Source organism: Tauraco erythrolophus, chromosome 3 (assembly GCF_009769465.1).
Source record: "Tauraco erythrolophus isolate bTauEry1 chromosome 3, bTauEry1.pri, whole genome shotgun sequence".
Taxonomy (NCBI): Eukaryota; Metazoa; Chordata; class Aves; order Musophagiformes; family Musophagidae; genus Tauraco; species Tauraco erythrolophus.
Genome location: NC_141467.1, coordinates 45,812,596 through 45,832,958, shown reverse-complemented (window position 1 = coordinate 45,832,958; position 20,363 = coordinate 45,812,596). Strand labels below are relative to the sequence as shown.

Sequence of the window (20,363 nt, the reverse complement as noted above, 5' to 3'; positions counted from 1 at the left end):
TACTTGCAATAATTCAAAACTAAGCTTTGGTCAATTTAATCTTATCTGTAATTTATTGTTTAATACTATACAAACTAAAAATACTAAAGAAGGGGCATATGCAAAAATGTACCTGTTTAACAAGTCTTCCAATTAAATGAAGCTTAACCTAATTACACACTTTCAGTCTCTCACAATTACACAGGCAGGACAGAAGATTCCTCTATTTGTGGTAGAGGCAAGCAAAGAACTTGGTTTAAAATTAATGTGAGAAAGATTATCGGACTGTCATACTAAAACACTGCATAATCAAAAATCACTGTGGCTGTTCCTACCATCTTTCAGTATCTGATTTATCACCCTCCAGCAGACATCTAGGCAACTAGACTTGTTTGCAGTAAGTAATCCTTTTGCCATTTATTAGAACTGTATTAAATAAACAGCATTTTTAGTTTAAAATTTGTACACAACAGCATGCCAGGAAATGAGATCCAACTGACTGCAAAGATCCTGAAGCTCAACTGACTGTTTATGAGAAGGGTAAATAAAAGATAGACAACTAAAATGAACTTAAGAGACTTCAACACATTTCAGGAAGAGAGGGAAGAGATTCCATAAAGAAACTGACAGAGCTGAATTATGGTGCAATGTCAGTTTTTAACCAACATTCACCTGGTCTAATCCACAAAACTCATTCAGGGTGCAGACTGATGGCACAGCTGCTGTTGAAATGTCAGCCCACTTTTCCCTCTCCCATCCCCGTACCAAAAGGCTAACCTCCTTTTGAAAAACATCTTCGGAAATGCAAGAAATCCATGAGTTTTGACATGAGCAACTACCAAGTAACAGATTCGATGCAGCTACGATAGCTGAACTCAGAAATCTAAGTCTCTGTACCACAGCCAGTCTATGCAGCACAAGGCTTATCTAAGAAATCCACGAATATGACCCCGGAGAGGCAAAAAGCTGATAGGAATCAAAAAGTAGTTACTGAATTAGGCTGTTGTTCTATGGACCGCTGATATGGTTTTATAAATACTTTCTGTATGTTTGGAAACCTGGGAAAAGTACATTTACTAGGTCTTGATCTGCTTTTATACTCTCCCTCATCTATCTGCTATTGACAATTGTCAAAGTGGATCTTGCTGGATATTCAAGGAAAGAAGTCAACAGCAAATTACTTTTCTTTCTTTTTTTTCCTTTTTTTTTTTCTTCTGAAGGACTAAGATTTGGCATTGTTATCCTACCTCCTTTAACTGCTAGCTTTTACATGCAGTCACATACAATCATGCAGAGAACAGAAATATGCTGAAAACCTATTTTAAATATAAAAGTATGAGAAAGTTACTAGTTTAGTCTGGTTTCATTAGCATTCCAGCTGTAAGGCAACACCATCTTGACTTTCAGGAGTCTTAAAACAATTTATGATACATCTGTATGAAGAAAAAAAATATTACCGAAGCCAAAACGTAATAAAATTAAGACACATGCATTTTAAAGTAAAATAGATCTCCTCGTTTTATTTTGTCTGGATAGTAAAGTGTTACTTTTTCCTTTCATGTATCACTTTATCTAAAACGTTTCTACTGGAGAGAAACCAAGACCTTTGTAAATATTACATGTCATTTGCCAACAGGAAAAACTTAAGATCTTGTTATAGTAAATCACACATACCGGTACTAGTGTTCTCGGAAAGATGACGTAAGCAAGCACTGTTAACAGTTTAATCACCCAGCAGCAGCTGCTGCATTGCTGCCAGCAGGAGATAACTACCGAGGCCCTAATGAGGTTTCCTACTGTAATCCTCACATACACTTTCAGCCTTATTTTTTCCTTCTTATAAATTCTGCTTTGTAAACACGACAAATAAAATTCTGAAAGTTTTTCTTAAGAGCCCCTTTAACAACTAATCCTATGCAGAGACAGCCTCCCTCCCCCCCAACTAAAACAGAGGCAATCCTGAAAATACACTGGCATACACTCCACAGGACAAAGAAAGTCACTAGAATATATCGATTTCCCGTCTTTCAGGGGAAAGGGTTCCTGAAGGACACAATGACCCAGAAACCTCATTCAAGCCCTGGCTTGCTCTTGTGAATTAAATGAAGCAAGCCAACTTTTGACAACAACTTAGCTGCAACATATTTCCCGCATGTAAATCATTTCCAGTTACGAAGTATTTTAGATTTATATGAATGATAAACCCGTCTTAAATCTTATCTTAAAGATTTATCTTCAATGTTGCCATGCCCGCAACAGCTAAAATACAGTACTCATTTTCTGAAGTGCTAATTCCCCTATTTCAACAAATTATGCAGCCTGGAAAGGAAGTGGAAACCTTAAAGATGCCTCTCAGTCTGGCTCCTGCACTAAGAAAAGTACTGCCAAAACGACCCTGGTCCGAGATAAGCAAACTCTTACTACCCACTTCAAGTGAAATCCTGTCCCACTGATATCGCTGACAACACTCTCTGTGTCTCAAACAAGGCCAAGACTTCACATTACACATCAATTTGCCCATTCTCTGCTAAAAAGAAAATGACATACCCAGTTAAAACCGAGATACGAAACGTGTGACATTTTACATCATAGAGTTCTTGCAGTTTGTTAATGAAAGGTTTTCGCTTGAAAACAACTGTGTTTCTAGAAGTTAAACCACTGTATAAAATTATCTTTTATCCAAAAGATGTCTCTGGCCCCCCCAAATACAGAGCTATTAACAACAAAAGAGGGTGAAACACTACTTGGTGGATTAAAGAAAGTCATAAATAAAACATGGAGCCATAAGCCATCCCAATGACCCAGTCTGACCCTTTCCTGCCTACTAGCAAATCCTTTCATTTCACTAATCTAAATCTAGTCTATCTGAGCTGCTAAATTATTCAAACTACAATACTCCCTCACTAGACTTACAGTCTCAAGTTTCAGAGGTAGCCTAAGGCAAAGGAAAGGCAAAGTGACTTTTCCCCACCCTGCCACTGGTTGTATGCAATGAATGCCATCATATCAACCATGGCCTAGCTCATAACTGAAATGTTTTCACACTGAGATACATGTGAAACTACCGCACAGGATCCCTACACTTTTAAACAAGACTGTGAAAAAAAAACAATAAAGTTTAGGATCAGTATGCGCTATAAAATTCCCCTCTTCCCCAACCCCAAAGAAATAAGTATCTCCAAAAGCAGCAAGTTGAGTTTATTTATACCACATTTTTGGTAACAAGATGTTTTAAAGAATCATTAGACAACATCATAACAATCATCGCTGTCAGCTTCTAATATGGACAACAAGAAGAGCAGAAGGCTTATTTTGTATAGAACATTTCCTGGTTCTCAGCACATACGCCTGAAACACGAGACAGAAAGGGAACGTTTTTGCAATGACGATTAACCAGCACTATGTGCAAAACCATCCACATCAGCTCCAACTCTGTCCTCTGTAAAGCACAATATTCTTCACATTCCTCTCTCCCTGGTATATACCCTATGACGACAGTAACCCAATGGTTGAAAGGCCCAACACAAAGTCTACTAATGGCCACAGGAAGAAAACAAGAGAAATCACTACCTCTCAAGAGCCTCCAACAGCAACATGATCTATCAGGTGACAAATGTGCAGATGACCTAAGATTTTGGGCTACACACCACATTACAAAGGAAGGCCAAAGACAAAACTGCGTAAACCCCCATCTACCCTCCAAAAGCAAAAGGAAAAAAAAAAAAATCCTGCCAGTTTTGCTGAGGGGATTTCCTTCTTGCCTCTAAATCTAGGAACACAGTAAGCAGATCTCTAAAGGTGTTTACAGTCAATCTGAGACACTAGACTCCTCTGATACTAACCAAGGATAAGATTTAGAAGGAAAGTAATAACAGAAATCTTAAAGTTTCATTAAAGTTATCAATAAAGAATAATAACCTCACAAGTTATTTTCCTCTTGACAATGTTTTCTGAGAAATTGTTTCATCTGTCAGGAAATGACTGGCTGTCAAACCAAACCTATTTCAGATTAACTTCCTGTTTCAATAATACTACATAGTCAAAATATTCCTCTCCCTATGCTAGACTAATACCAAACTGCTAGACTGCTATTATTTTTGGCTAGGCAGTAACTCCTGAGGGCTTTTATCCAACCGAAATTATACCCAGCACAGCTCCTTAGCCAACAAAACTGGACACTAACAAAAACATTTAAGAAATCAGAGACAATGTGAAACTCAGCTGTAATGGGCAAAGATGATTAGCCTCTCCTAGCTAACAGAAATCAAATTTTATCTAGCAATGTAAGTAATGGACACAAATTTCAGAGTAACTGTCCTGCATATTATAGTTGAAATGGGGCAAACCAACCCAAAGGATTTTTTCCCACACTTGTAATTGACCTCTTTTCTTTAAGACAGAATAATCTTCACATTTCCTCCTGCAGACATACCACCTCAGATTTTAGACTGGCTTGGCTGCTATCTAAATTAACAAACCATTTTCTCACTGCTATGGAGAAGTAAAACATTTTAATCAAATTATGTCTGCTGTTTCACAATATGTTTAAGTAGCTACATTTTAAAAGTTTAACTGCTAGTTCTGGAGGCATTTGACTATCAGAGAGGACTAATATTATCATCCGTTTTTCATTTAAACACTGTTAAAGAGCAGTAAAATTTGTGAAGCAAAGGCCCGAGATGTTAAGATCATGTAGGACTTGAGTTGTCTTGCGCTTCTGCAATGCCAGTTCCTTGCCTACATGCACCCCAATTACATGTGGTCACCACAGTGACCAAACCACACAGCTTCTTCCCCAGCTCCTCTGAAATTTAGGTACTGCTATCTTTGAATGTTATTCATCATATATTCCCTTCCAGGTCTCTTTCTCCTCCCAGTGCTCACCATCATTACAGAAAAAATTATGAGTTATATTTGAAAACACACAGATGTAAAATTTGACAGGAATTAGTTCAAACAGAGTGTTTTGCTCGGTTCTCCTCATATAGTCTTGCTTCTACTGCCCAATTCTGCAGTCTTAGTGGCCCAATTCAGACCACCTTTCTTTCATAAATGCCAAAAACTGAGACGTGCATCAAAGTTCACCATCTTAGTTCAGCCATCATGTTATACTTCACGTCAACTAGCATGTAATGACTCTAACTCTTTCCTGAGTCCAACTACTACTTCAAGACTAGATTTTGTCTGTCTCTCTGCTCTTGCATAGGGTTCAGGGATTAATACAACCACATAATTAATTTCCTCCTGGCTAAATGAGCTTTGCCAGGCCCAAGACAGAGACATTTTGTGCTCTTTTCACTACTGAAAAAGGCAGGCCATGATTAAGGAAAATGTTTACCTCCAAAAAACTACAGAAGATGAACATAACTCACACCTTAAGATATTACTGCAGGCATTATTAGATGCTACTTAAATAACACAATGCCTGTTTATTTATTTATTTTAGAAATGCTCTTTATAAAAAGAAAGAAAAACAACAAATATGTTGAAGGCAAGCTGCCAATCTCTTTGTAGCAGTGCCTAAGAAATGAAATCCATGGATGGGAGAAATGGTAAATACATTAATACAGCTTCTGCCCGACAAGTTGTACAAGATATCGGACCTAGGAACAGAACTTGAGTCTCATGGGTTCCAATTCAGTTTCCTGCCTTCTCTTACAACCCTCATCCCAACTGAGGTACGAAACAGAAAGTGAAAAAAACATTATCTACTTTACCACTGCTAAGATGCTAATGTTGTGCTGTATGTAACAGGATTGCAAACCTGGGACGCATAGGTACCTCTGGATAGATCCACAAAGGTTCAGCAGAGGTCCATCTCCCTTTGCTGAGCATACAGCGGAAATAAGTAGGCCTTGACTAACTTGAGGTATCTTCTTCAGAGCTGTACATTTCTCAAATAGACCATACTGGGGAATGCCATGCAGACACAGCGAAGAGGCTGTGCACTGAACTCTAAGTTCAGTTTCATCAGAGTGCAGGATTGAGATTCAGCATTAAGCCAGACTGGATTCATTTGCTGCGAATACACCACGCAGGTGAGCTTTCCGGCAGCAGTCTAACGAGCAGCACACAGCACTGCATCTGACCAGCATGACTCAATCCGAGACCTTTTCCGTGTAATTTTGAGAAGTGATATGCACATGCCACGACCACAACTTTCAACTGGAAACAAGGAGTTCAGCACTTCTCCAAATCTTACGATAGGTATTCAGATCAGGCTTTCAAACAAAAAGCCCCAATACATCAGCAACTCTTCAAAAATTCTAGACCCAGTAACAAGAAGGCTCTTCTGAGCCTTTGGTCCTGAATTTCTTCCGAATAGAAAAAAAAACCCAACAAAGTCTCAAGTATTTTTAAAGCAACAGTAGAAATCCAGTGGCATTTATCCACACATTTTTAAAAATAAACAAAATCACTTAGCCCAAAAGGAAACTGCGTTAGTCAAGGCTTATTAACTTAACTTCTATCCTCAGTAGATGTTGATTTTTTTAATGACAGATAAAGCAATATTAAAAAAGTAATTTCCTTATGAGAAGAATATCTTTAAAGTATTACTGACGCAGCTCACAAACATTTACCTATATACCAGTAACTGATATGCAATCACCTCTCATTCACCATTCAGCGCAATGAGTTTAACTGGCAGACTCTTCCCCCTTCTGTTACACGTATTTGTGTTAGTGTTATGAAAAACACATTTGTCAAAGGATATATGTCTACAGAAATAAACAAAATACAAAACCTACAATGACTGTGATTTATTAGCTACAGTGTTTAAAAGTAAACTGGGTAAATAAAAGGCTAGAAAGTTTACTGCAATAATAACAGAAAAGATACTTACATGGACTAACATCTCTGTATCTGTTTCTATTTCTGTTTTCTGGATATTTTGCAACTCTATGAGGGTAGTCACTGGATTTATGTCGAATTTCCTTTGAAAGACAAAAAAGTGCAATTTACTTACAGCCAGTAAGCTGATTAAGGCTAGCGTTCTACACATCCTATTGTGAGACTTGCAAGCTTATTAATTAATGTTATTAATAATCAACATTTTTAAACCAATCTTTACTACACCTAGTATCATTTTTCACTCAGAAAATACGTGTCTTATTCTTGGCCAAGATGTCACCATTTAGATCCTTCCTCACTTGGCTACCACCACCAAACTAAGATAAGCGCAATTCGGTAAAGCAACTAATGTAGCAGGAACAAAGGGAAAAGCAACCCAGATATTTATTATACTTACAGTTTACCTCAGACTAGCACATTATTTCCTACAGTAATAAGAGACTCAGATAGGCAGAATGAACAGCAGTATACTGCTAGCTCCTTTACACCACCTGGCAACATAAATCCCCACAAAGGTAAGTGAACTAGTCAATGATTTATTGGTGCTGTTAACAGCCACAGATTATTCTTGGTGGTTTGATGGTTCAGCCCATATAGCAGCAGCAGTTAAACATGACCCAATTTGAAGGAACAATTTTAGACTCACAAATATCAATATGACATCATAACCTACTTTGCCCAGGCAATAATACAAACCTTTCAATAATGTGCATTTGGAAGATATTAAAACATACTCGTTTACACATTATTTTAAGGAGCGTACTTGTTCACATACTCTGAATGTTCAGGGTTTTTAATTTTTTGCCTCTGAGTGTATCTTTTGGGTAACTTCACTAAGATATACAAATTTACCTTATGTAGACAACTGAAAACACAGCTAAAGTGCTATTGACAAGCAGCCTCCCATGAACTGAACTATCCCTTTCTATCTCTGTACTGATGCCATCTCAGCAGACATGTTGTATGATACAGAATTAACAATATTTTATTTTGAATTCTCCTTTTGTTTTCAGATGATGTTGCTACATGTCATCATTACGTTCCAAAGAATACTTACACTTCTCTTTACAACTAAGCATTCTTTGGTCTTCTCTACATTTTCACTACCTTCTTTGTCTTCTCCAGCTTCCTAAATAGTTTATACATTTCCAGACAATGAACACAGCCAAAAAGGACTTCAGTGGAAATCTAACATACGTAAGGAGGCTCCATTTTTTAGCATCTGGTGTGTGACTTTATTTAAGTGCAGTGCCAACCTGCAAAGAACCTAAACCGCAACGCAGAGCAGCAACTGTCAGGCACCAGTGCTCTACATATATGTAAAAAAGTATCTTGATCTATTAGACGATCTTTTTTTTTTTTTGATACAGCACACTGGAACTTTGTCTTCTCCTGTAGCTTCTATGGCTTACAAGCTTTGGAAGCAACTATATGCATGTTGAACAAATGCACGTGGTAGGTATTCACAAGCAAGTTCCCACGAAATGTAAATTTTGTATTGCTCCATAACAGGATGCAACATATTTTGTTTTTAAAAGCACTAGCATCCTCTGTGCACAGAAAGAGACCTCTAATTTGGTTAAGAAACATTAGAACAGCTAGAAACGCTACTACAGTGATTGGAGGGGTGGGGGTGTGCTAAAAGAAATTAAACCTAAGGAAGTCTAATGACTAGTTCCAAAATCAGTTTTCCCACATATGATCCAGCCATCGCAAACTGGAGAAGCAAACCAGATGCCAAATGTAACGTAAGGCATATTGCACAAGAAAAACTTGCACTGGAAAAAAAAAGTGAAAATCAGTACTATTTATTCAGTCATTAATTCAGATTGGATAGGAGCTCCAGGAGTCAGCATAAATATTCCAAGCTTCATAGAATTCTACCACAAGTCTCGGCAAATTCGTGGAACCGAAGAGCAAATATACAAAAGTTGTCTCAGCAAGAAGAATAAAAAACCTTTAATTTTTTTTTTCCTTACACCTCTCAGGGCAAGTATGTATGTTTCTTATACAATACTATCATAGGAAAATACCTTCCTAAACAAAAACTCTGTGTAAAAACAAGTAGTCAGCAATTAGAGTATTTTCTACAAGTCTGTGGTATTTAAAAACATAATACGCTATTTTGTCTTCATGTTTTTAAGCAGAATTGTATTCTCTGGTTTTAATATAAAGCAAATACATTAAGTACCGTGGAAAAAAAATGAGTTTGCAAAATCTACAAAATCAGGGAAACATAAAATTTTATTATAAAAAAACTGCTAAAAATTATTTTACAGCATAGCTGTAGCAAAATTAGGAAATCCACATACAATGTTTAGCAGAGTTTACTACATAAATTTCTCTTCAGTTTACTTCTCCAAGTACAACTAAATAATATTAAAATGACTTGGGAAAGCTAACTTGCTCAGTCTGGATATACCAGATGTAATCTGTGTGTACTTTTCTACCTCATGAAAAATAGTGGTTGCAGAATTCTTCCATTGCACTTTTACCTCATTAAACTGGCACAGTTTATTTCTGCTATTCCCCTGTTAAATTAAAAACACAGTTCAGTTCCATAATACGTGTCTGGAGATAATGTATTTGAAGTACATGTACATCAAATACACCGCTAATTTAACACAGAAAAAACACAACTTAAAGTCGGTTAAGAGAATTTTCGCTTTGGGTTGTTTTTCCTCATTTGGGAAAGAGCACTGCAAAATACATACTGGCTGAAATAGCTGCTCTGGTTTTATAAGCTTACACATGAAGCCCGTTTCACGGAACTGACTCAGAGACTATCGTCGCAATAGTTAGCAGTGAGTGCTGTTTCTAGAGAAAAAGGGCAAGCGGCGTGTTTTCCGAGCTGGCCTCCTGCCGGCGCCCAGCCGGCGAAGGCAGCGGTGACACGAGTGACGATGGCGAGCGGGTGCCCGAGGAACGGCGGCGCTGCGGTTCCGGTGGCAGAGCCGCGGACCCCGGGACAACGGCGAGCCCCGGCCCGACCGCTATGACCGGGAATAACCTTCCGCTCTGCCTGGAAACCGTGCGGAAAACACCCTCGTCCGGCTGCGATCGCGCCGCTCGCTTAAGCCCCCGGCGCCTGAACCGCCACGACCGCCGGTGCCCGGTGCCGGCACCCGCCTGAGGGGCCGCGGCCGCCGCCGCCCTGCGCATGCGCAGCGCGCCTCCAGCTCCCCAGCCGCGGAGCGCCGCGCACGCGCAGCGCCACCGCGCGCCGCGCAGCGCCTGCGCACTGCTCCCCTCCCGCCCAGGGAGACGCAGCGGCCGCCCCCCGCGAGCATGCGCAATGCCGGCCCGCAGCTTCGCTGCCTGCACCTGAAAACGAGTCGTGGCCCAGCGACTTCCGCTCCCCGCTGAGGCGGCGCGGACCGGCTACGGGTGCTGCCGGCTGGCGGCCCGCTCCCCGTCCTCCCTCCTGCCGCCGAAGAGCCGGAGCGACCTCCCCGCCCCCCCCCTTCCCTTCGCTCACCAGATAACGCGCCTGCCAGTCGTTAGTGGCATCGATCTCCTGGAACTCCTGCTCGATGATGGCGGACATGGCGGCGGCCAGAGCGCAAGCCTGTCCGGAGACCGGCCAGCTCCCAGCACCTCGCGCGCTGCCCACCACACCGGAGCGGCGAGCGCGCACATACGCTCGCAACAGGTCCCGCTGCCGCCGGTGCCAGGCGCATGCGCGGCCCTCGGCCCCGCCCACTGGAGGCTGATGAGGCCACGCCCCCGGAGAGGCGGGAAGCACCTGGGGTGACGTCACGGGGGAGGGGAGCGAAGAGGAGGGGGCGGGGGCTGCCCTCAGGTGGCCCCGGGGCGTGGGGCCGCGGCTGAGGAAAAGACGGTTCGGTGGCACGGCAGTCAACAGCCGTTCGTTGTCCCAATGCCACGGAAAGGACAAAAGGCGGGCAGACCGTGGCGAGAGCATGAGCGCTTCCAGCCAGCGGCGGGGCGCCGCCGGTGAAGCCCGGCCCGGTTCGGTGCGGGGACTGCCGGCCCGCCTGCCCGCGCCGCGCCTCCAGCTGCTCGTTTTACAAAGCAGAAGTACGAAAAACACGGACGCGCCAGACAAATCCCGGCAAGGCCCGCCATCCCGGCAGCAGGAGCGCGGCGGGGCGGAACGCGGCAGCCCTCTGCGATCGCTTCCAAAAGCCCCTTAGGAAGCGGCCTCGCAAACGCTTGGCGAAACTACGGGTCACGCGGAGCTCGGCGTTGCCCAGGCCGCGGGGACATCCGCGGTGCGACTCAGCGCAACGGGGAAGCGCCCGCAGCCCCCATGCCCCGGCACAGGCTGCCCATTAACGTCACGGCGGCTTAAACACGCGTGGCGTTAATTGGCACCGCAAAGAGGAAGGGACCGGGCTCCCTGCTCGTACCCCCGTGGCAGCCCTGCTCTCCGCAGAGTCCCTGTGCCGGCCATAACTCCGGGCCCTCCTTCCCCCTGCAGCTGGCTCTACCCGACCCCCGACGTGCCCCCTCACGAACTGGGAGGGTTCCCGGGGAACGCTTTTATCTGCTCCCGCCCACCCGGAGGGGCCGCCGCGCCCCTCCTCTCCCCCGTTCTGGCGACGCCCGCGCCGTGGGTGCGGTGCCCGGGTCCCTCCGGGCACCCTCAGCCTCGGGTCCCCGCAGGGTGCCCCGCCGCCAGGCTTGTAGGTGCGTGCAGAGGCTGAGCGTGGCGCCTCCTGTCACCGTGACCACCAGCTGCGCGGTCCGACGCGTGGCCGTACCGCCACCGCGCTTCCCTGCAGGCTCATCACTGGAGCCCCGGGCAGCAGCCGACCGTGGCGCAGGGATCGGCCTCGGCCTCGGGTGGTTTCTAAGAACAACTCCAGATGTGTGACCGCGAGCAGGAAAAGGCAGCAGAGCGAGGCGCTCACACCGTTATTACACTGATGCAGTTACGTCGGTAAGCTGCTGACGAAGTAGCGTGCCAGCCATCGGTAAAGCAGCGCAGTGTGAAGGCCGCAGTGGCACAGGCAGCCAGGGACGATGCCTGGCACGAGCGTTGCCCACTTTGTGACTAAAGGCTGAAAGTTGCATTCTGGAGAAACGTGGGCCTCAGCGCTGGGTGAGCTGAGATCATGCTCCCCTCCGCTGAGGTGTTGCATAGCTAGAAAACACAGCGACAAAGGGTCGCCCAGCATGACGTGAGAGATGTGTGTGTGGTTACACCAGTAAGGCAAATCTTCTTGGAACAGACTTGTGGTTTTGACATCCAAATACCTGGCATTGGCTGTTTCATTTCCTTCCTGTCTGTGGGCTGCAGTGCAGTACAGCGCTCCGAATCCACCAGCTGATGTGCTCCCTCAGGTCCTGTAATGCAAGTTGGTGTCTCGTACGCTGGGGGTTTGCGTGATGCACCTCTGAAGCATAGCTGATGGGACTATATGCATCAGTAAGTTCGTAGCATGTGTTTCCAGCTAACTCAAGGAAACATTGCATAAGATTTTCGTGAACTGTGGGTTCAAACTTTGAAAGCTATATAGGGAGTAGCTTTTCTGGGTTTTCCTGCCTGCAAGACGGAGGGACAGGCTATGTCTATCATTCTGCACGTGTTCTCTAGTAAATCAATGCGTTACGTGTGATCAGTTGTGAAATAAGTAAATTAAGGCAACATCTGTGAATTATGTTTCTGATTTAGGAGTGCAGAGAAGAATTTCAGTGCCCATCCTCAAGGTAATGATTCTTTTTAATTAAAAAAAAAATTCTTCAAATTCATGTTTCAATGAACAAAAACTGGTTTTAACTTCAGAAAATTGGTCTTGCGCAGGCTGGGTGTAAGAAAGTAAATAGATACGTAGAAACTGTCTGCCAAATAACAAATTTTAATAAATTAAAATAGACAACTTCCTCACTGATTTTAGTCTTCAGTAGGCTTTTCTCTGCATATGAACTTGCTGACCAACCTGTATTTGTAGCACTTGTTATTACGGCCTTTTTTACCCCTTGCTGAAGCTACCTGTAGGTCACAGACATCATGATGCTCATAGAATCATAGAATGGTTCGAGTTGGAAGGGACCTTAAAGATCACCTAGTTCCAACCCCTCTGCCACAGGCAGGGACACTTTCCACTAGCTCAGGTTGCTCAAAGCCTCATCCAACCTGGCCTTGAACACTTCCAGGGATGGAGCATTCACAGCTTCTCTGGGCAACCTGTGCCAGTGCCTCACCATCCTCAGAGTGAAGAATTTCTTCCTTATATCTGATCTAAATCTGCCCTCTTTCAGTTCAAAGCCATTGCCCCTTGTCCTATCACTACACGCCCTTGTAAAAAGTCCCTTTCCAGCTTTCATGTAGGCCTCCTTTAGGTACTGGAAAGCTGCCATGGATTGCAGCTAAAGGAAGCCCAGTCACTGTCCTGTCAGTCCAGAAAGTGATGCTGCCCAATGACAAGTTACTTTCTTTTTATTCTAGTGCAAAGCCCAGGGAAGACTTGGAGGGTGCTGCCCATGGAGTGTGAGAAGATGTAAATGAGTTCAAGGACAGCTCTATCAGCTAAGGAACACCCTGTGTGTATCAGCTGAGCAGGCTGTCGAGACACTGGTGTGTTTTGAGAAGCACGCTGAGAAGTGGTAGTTGTGATACACAAACACAAGAGCACGTATTCTGCTCTTCTAATTACCAGCTGTCATGCACATTAGAAGCTTGTGCTTGCAATTGCTTGTGATACTTGGGCACGTAGTTCGTACTGGGAAAGCAATGTAATTGCGTTATTAGGAGAGGTGGTTTTATGGTAGCAGCTATGTTTAGAATCTGTAATGCAAATCAGTGCCTAGAGACAGCTCATGGAAAACTAAAGGAAGAATTGTGGTTTACAGCTGGCTTAGAAGAGCAATAACTGGTAAACCAGGAGTTTCTGGAGAAATTGCCATTGTTTGCTCTTTGGTTGTTATTTTTTACTGCAAATATGTTGAAAATGTTGCACTAGTTCTCTGGTTTTTGGGAATTGAGCCCAGGACAGGCCCCAGGCTACGGCTATAATAGTCTATGGAGGAGAAATGTATGTACAGCGTAAACCAAGTACGCTCATTAGAAAACTGTATTTATTCTATTGCCAATGGTATATTCCAGTTCTGTATTAGCTGTACAGCCAAATCCAGATGGACGACTACATAAACTCTCAAACCCTTGAGATAGTGTGAGACATATGCAAAGCAGGATAATGGAGTTCCTGGAATGTATGGTATATTGTTAGTGTTTTCTGTCTTAGTATGAACACGAACAAGTAGCTATTGAAATGTTTTCTTATTTAAAGCATCTGATAATTTGAGAAGCCCCTTGCTGTGGTGACAAAGCAGTCACCCCAGGGTAGTTGGTATCCACAGCAGTTCTCATCTCAAAATTGGTTTTGGTGCCCTTGCTTATCTGAATGAAAAAGACCAATCAAGTTAACTTTAAATGGTGTTTGTCCGGTGACCTTGGCTGAACAATTAACTTCAGTACCAGTCTGGAATGGGCTGAGTGCTTGTTCCTCCATGTGTACCTTTTTTTGGCCTATTCACTGGAATTACTTAAGTATCATTTATTGGAAATGATCTGTTTTGTGCTGCTTTTCTGAGAACCACTTTGGATATTGGTAGATAAAGAACAAATTCTTCCCTGAGGTGGTTTTATTCACAAACACGTTCCTATCCATCTTAGCCGTTAAGGAAGGAAGCTATAATGTGCTTAAGCTTGCTACGATGTGAGAGGATAAGAACGTATCATTCCTGATGAAAGTCTTATAGCCCAAGGCCTAAAGAAGAGGATCCTCCTTCCCGCACAAACCGGTTAGGACTGGAAACTCAGAAGGGCTGGCCACTCTTCTGGCATCTGTTAGGGAGCAGCAGAAGCTGAATGAAAGGTCCAATGGTCAGGATGAAACAGGTTTCATTCATTCTGTTCGTTCACAGTGGAGTCGTCCTATTTCAGACTTTCAGGGACTGTATTCCTTGTTCAAGTGAACATTGAAGCTCCTGTTACTGAACGTGGGTGCTAGTGCAAATACCTGTCCTCAGCTACATTGCTGATTTCCTTCCCCTGCCCAAAACCATATTGTGGCATACAGCAAAGGAAAAAAAAAACAAACCAAAATCTATGTATCAAAATGCAAATCCTTGTAGCAGCAACAGTAGCAGAAGCACAAGAGGCTCTAAGAGGTTTGCATTCAGCCAAGGAAGTCCGTCGCATCAGTCACAGGTCCACGGCAGTGGGATTTTAGTGTCTAATGTCTGTTAAAAAATGGCTGGGTAGTAAAAGTGATGGAATTATGGAAGCTGTAATTGTTTTTTGAAGAGGACAGCACAGCCGTGCCCAGTCTAAATGACTGCCCTGACACTGTAGTTTGCAGTTCTGGGGAGAAGGAATTCACGGCCAAGGAAGAAAAGAGAGATTAAGTTCGATTTAGGAAGTCTGTTTTATAGACCAGAGATTTGCGCCAGTCTGTATGGCACGGGACTCCTATGGTGAAGCCGAAATAACTGTGGACTGTGAGAAGGAAATGGCAACTGGCAGAAGTGCTGTCACGAACAAATGGGCACTAGCTAGCTGAAAAGGCAGGCAGCCAGGATATCTGATGGATTGAAGGGCTTTAGGCTGTGCTGTGGCTTTGTGAAGCCGCCTTTTCAGCAACCAAAGCTGGGGTGTGCAGTCAGCCACAAAACCTAACACCTATGAGTCAACGCAGGGGGTGTGGGGTATGGCTACGGGAAGAGGAGAAGAGCCAGTTTCCAAGAGAAAGATGACTCCAAGTTATTATTTTTATTGCTTGTAGAGAGGATCTTGCTTGCTGGGGATGGTTTGTATACGTTACTTGATTTTCTGTCCCTCTTTCCTTTTCACCCCTAGCTACAGCGGCATTTATTAAAATCATAGTTTGCAAGTGAGAAAATCTAATTAAGTTAGTGTCCAGAGTGGCTTGATGTCATTCCGTGTTCTTGGTTAGAAGGTAATTTTTTACTAGAAACTGCATCTATAGAAGCTGCCTATAGCTGATGTAAAGCTTTCATGTTGAAGGTTTACTGAGACTCGCACTTATTTGAAGATCACTGGTTTCTTAGATTTTAAAATTGTTTTCCTCATAGACTGAATATGGCTGTTCCATGCTTTGTTTCTAATCTCGCAGTTATTATTTCAAAGCGTCACTCTACCTTGCTATATAATGGTTAAAAAGGTGTCTAAACTGCAGTTCTGGAAACACCTTTATGTTGCGAGTGAGTCTTTAATTCACGTTCTCTCATAATTTGGAAAGCCTATTTTCATGATCTTCCAACTTGTCTGTAGCACAGATTCTGTATTTTAGTAGCTTCCATGCTTGATTTTATGTATTTTCATCTACATTCAAGTTTGTCTTCCAAATTACAAAATTAAGGGCATTCTCTGAATTACAGCTGAAAAGGTTGCAATGTATGACTTATATTTGCTAGGAGAAGTTCTTGTAAGAAGATACTGTTCTGGCAGAAGAGGACTTTGCACTGAGGAGTATTGGTAAATGTTTCTGTTATAAATTTGTGTTCTCAATTTTATGTTCCAGTTTTCCTTTGGGTTTCCCAGCATCTGAACAGAGCAATTATGCCTATTTTCATGGGTGTAAAAGTCTCCAGATTGTGTTTGACTTTTTTTTTTTCCCACAGTAGCCTGAAACAAAGTAATAAAAGTGATGTGATTTATTATTGTAATCCATTTTGTCATTTATGTTTCTGCGTTAGACAATTCGAAGTGCCAATAACAAGACAGGGGTTTCTTTTACTACTAGCTGTAATAATGATTTAAAAAATCTTATTGTTACTGACTTCATAGAAACTTAAATCTACCATGTGGTGGTGAACCTTCAACATATATTAATCACTTCTGTCTTTCCTGTGCTAGCAGAGGTAGATCTGTGCAAGATTTGCGATATCTTTGTCTGTTTTTAAGTTGACATTAATAGATGTGATTTCATACAATTTCCCGTATAAGCTCGTCCTATTGAGATAATCAGCAGCCCTGTAGGAGCCACGTTCTCTGAGTCACTGTTTCGATGGCAGGGTTCCATGAATGTCTGGCTAATTTTGTCTGCTGAGATGTCCTCTGACAAGTTACATAGAGCAAGGTGTTCATGCCTGTCTCAGTGTGTAAAGGTATTGAATCTTGTAAGGGCCATGGAATACGAGCTAAGAATTTGCATAGCTGCATGTACTTAACACGGTGGGATTGCGATAATTGATACACCTCTCTTTTTACCCTCAAAGTAAATCAGAAAGCAAGGAGGAAAGTAGGTTTTGCCTGTAGGTGGCAAAGAGCCACTAAGAAATTGTTAATTTTTCAGGCTGTATCATTTCCTAACAAAAACAAATTAGTAGTGCATGTAAAATTTATCTTCCTTCTTTTTTCTTTGCCAATGCCTCTTGCAAAAATGGCTTTGAAACTAATCTACCCAAGTAAAGAGTCTTAAAAAAAACTGGTTTGTATATTACAGTTTCTGAATGTACGCCGTGTTTGCTTTGGTCTAGACATTTAAAACCTCTAATTCGTTCCCTTATGGCCCACGAATTGCTGTAACTGCTGAACCAATTTGTTTGTTTTCGCAAAGAAAGAAAAACTGAGTATAATGTACTCAAAGAAGGGTCCATAACACAAGTTTTCCAATTGGAATGCCGTCAAGGTCTTTAACATGTTATTTTAGCTAGTGGAACAGTTCCAGCAGCTCAAGTCATGACACCACCACTTACTGGAATTAACCTGGGGAGAAAAGCGCCCTTGTACAGAATGTGTCCAGTAGTGAAATGGGTACATGAAATTCTTTGGATCTTTTGAATTTTAAATCTTTTTTCCTACTCTCACTGCATGCAAAGAGATATCACTAGTCATTAAAAGATATTATTTTCTTTTTAAAAAGAACATTTTTGTGGTACCACTTCTCAAACAGACTACTGCAGCTTCTTTAGTGGCAGACAGTAGTACCCTCTGAATACACCGAAAGTAGTTTGTCACAAAGAAAATGCTTACGGTGTCCTAGTACACCATTTTCTTTACTTTGCCACTTTTTTATAACAGAAATTTCTCGATTGTGTGTTAGGTCAGATTCTTCTCAAGATTTAAGTATAAAATAATGTATTTACTAACACAGATTTGCAGTAATGGAACAATGCTACAAAAAGATGAAGAAACAAAGTAAGTTATTAAAATTGTATTTGTCAAGAAATATCCTCCAGGGTCACTTTAGCATCTCAGCTGGCTTCCAGCTCCCATTCCCTCATACTAATTTGGGAGCTCTATTCACTCGAAATGGAGTTTATTTGACCAAGATGTCTGTTTTTTTTCTTACCTTCTTGAGCACTGAGCAGGAAAGGTAGGACACAGAGCAAAAGCAAAGGGGTTTTTTTTCCTATATTCAAGAAAGACCACCCTAGTTTTGCCCTTTATTTTCTTGGTTAAGAAAGAATATTTAGTTGAGTCTGATGATCAGATTCTTGAAAGTGATTCTGTGAGGAGGGGATTAGGACATATGACTGCCATAAGGCCATACCTGCATACCCCAACAAGTTGTTACATTAACATAATCAGTATGTTTTCCCACTGGTTTCCCACTGCTTCTCTACACATTGGTAACACCTTATACATAATGTGATCAGAAGTTATAAATGCACAATCTAATTTCTAGATTCAGGATAAATTTTGGCTGGTGAATACCATATAGGGAATAAATACGATTATCAGCAATGGTGAAATGAGAAGTCGGATGCCTTATTTGTGAAACTGCCACACATAAACTCTTGGTTCCTCTGAGGAACATCACGAATCCTGTGATGCCAGTATTTCTTGGTCCCATAAAAAGTGGTAAGGATAATTCTTACTTAATTTCCAGAGTTTCAGCAACCTTGGAAAGCAGGATGAGGCAAATGGCTGAAGGAAGTAACTGCATTAGCCATTACAGCTAAATCTGCTGTCAAATATGCATCAACAGTGTGCAATAGCAACACAGAATTTACACAATTCTGTCACAGCAAGTGGAATAAATCTCGAATATCTTTGGAAAGGAGGTTCCAATGAAATAATGTAGTGATTATGATTTTTAAAGATAAATATTTATGCCTTTCAGGGTGACATGAAAACTTTCCGTTCTCTTTCTTTTACCTCACTTTCCTGAGAGAGGAAGTAGTTGGAAGTGCCTTGTTCACTCAGAGGAGTGATTCATTAGTAGGTTCAATGATTAATTAGATTAATTAAATCTATACTGCAAGTTATGCCCCCTTGGTTACTCGAACTGGAAACTTACATGCACAGCATTTTATAAAATTATTTTATAATGTGAGTGGCATATATGTATACATTTAAATCTACCAGGTGTTACCAGATGTCATGGGAATTAAATTGGCTAGAATTACCAAGTGCTGAATTATATTTTTCTCAGTACTTCAAAAATATTTCTATACATAGTAGGGCAGATACTTTCAGTAATTATGCAGATAATGGCATGATAATGGCATGATTAACCCGATGAAAGTTTACCACTTTCAACATTAGAATATAGCATTATTGGGAGAAAATGGAAATAATTTGACTAATCCGTGTAATCAAAAAGACAGTGGATAAGTAAACTCCATGCACGGAACAATTCTGTTCAGCCTTTCCTGCATGTGTTTATCCTCTGTGCATAATACTTGTGTATATAAATATCATCTGTTCCTGCCATCCTCCCACAGAGCACTACCAGGTGCCGTGTGTTCTCTTTGTGTTTCAGATGTCTCAAGGACATTTGTTAGGCTCAACAGTTATGCTCAGTACTTGGGGACAGTACATCAGCCACTCACCAAAGATGCACAAATCTGAAGTAATTATATTTCAGCTTATTCAAAAGCAGATAATTTTTGGGAACGTTGAATGAGTTCTGTCGGTAGAAATGATGTCTGTCAGGCATGCATTGTTTTCTCCACAACATGGCATGTGAGTTACCTTGGGCAAGAAGCAATTGCTGGTAATTAGTGTCGCTTATGTGACCTTTGCTGAAAGGAACATTCACTGTTCAGCAGTTGCTTATAAGTCTCCACAATAGAGCTGTGTGGGAACATTCAAAGTGCCATTAATCCTAAAGCATGATGTGAACGTGCCTTAAAATACATGAGTGCTCTTTTCAGTGTGTTCATACGGTGGATGGTTTCTTAGCTTTGGACTGTGCTTGTTGTGACATGTGTCTAGATTTTCAGTTTAAATATCAGTCACAGCACAAACATCCCTTATTCCTGTAAGGCCAACTAACCATGCTAATTAGCACAAGTCTGTAGAAAAGAGACTTAACAATTTGCAGACCTGATTCTTGTCTTGCAACAGTGAAGTTTAGAAATAATTTAACTGAAAATATGTTAACATAAACTATGACCATGCAGTTTACGCAATAACAATTTAAAATTATGTAAATTCTTTGCTGCATCTCGTGACTGGCCCCTTGGTTACTCTGTCCTCAGCGCAATTCCTGTTGGAAATTTCTCCTTGTTATGATTTTGATCTAACAGTAACTCTGGGTTGAGACATGATGAATAAAGTGGTTGGTGATGAGTATAAAATCACTGTACAG

At 41.9% G+C, this 20,363-nt stretch overlaps 1 protein-coding gene across 2 annotated transcripts in view; it reads right to left on the bottom strand.

The window, feature by feature from the left end:
- PTPN2 (protein tyrosine phosphatase non-receptor type 2) overlaps positions 1 to 10,480 on the bottom strand; it is a 33,057-nt gene extending 22,577 nt beyond the window's left edge. The window contains exons 1-2 of one of the 2 annotated variants that reach the window (XM_086608552.1): positions 10,310 to 10,480; positions 6,824 to 6,914 (exon numbers count right to left, since the gene is read on the bottom strand). In XM_086608552.1, coding sequence (XP_086464678.1) covers positions 6,824 to 6,914; positions 10,310 to 10,378 — 160 coding nt within the window. In that variant the 5' untranslated portion in view covers positions 10,379 to 10,480. The remainder of the gene's footprint in view (positions 1 to 6,823; positions 6,915 to 10,309) is intronic. The other variant, XM_086608551.1, reaches the window with a different exon arrangement.
- Positions 10,481 to 20,363: the final 9,883 nt, after the last annotated feature.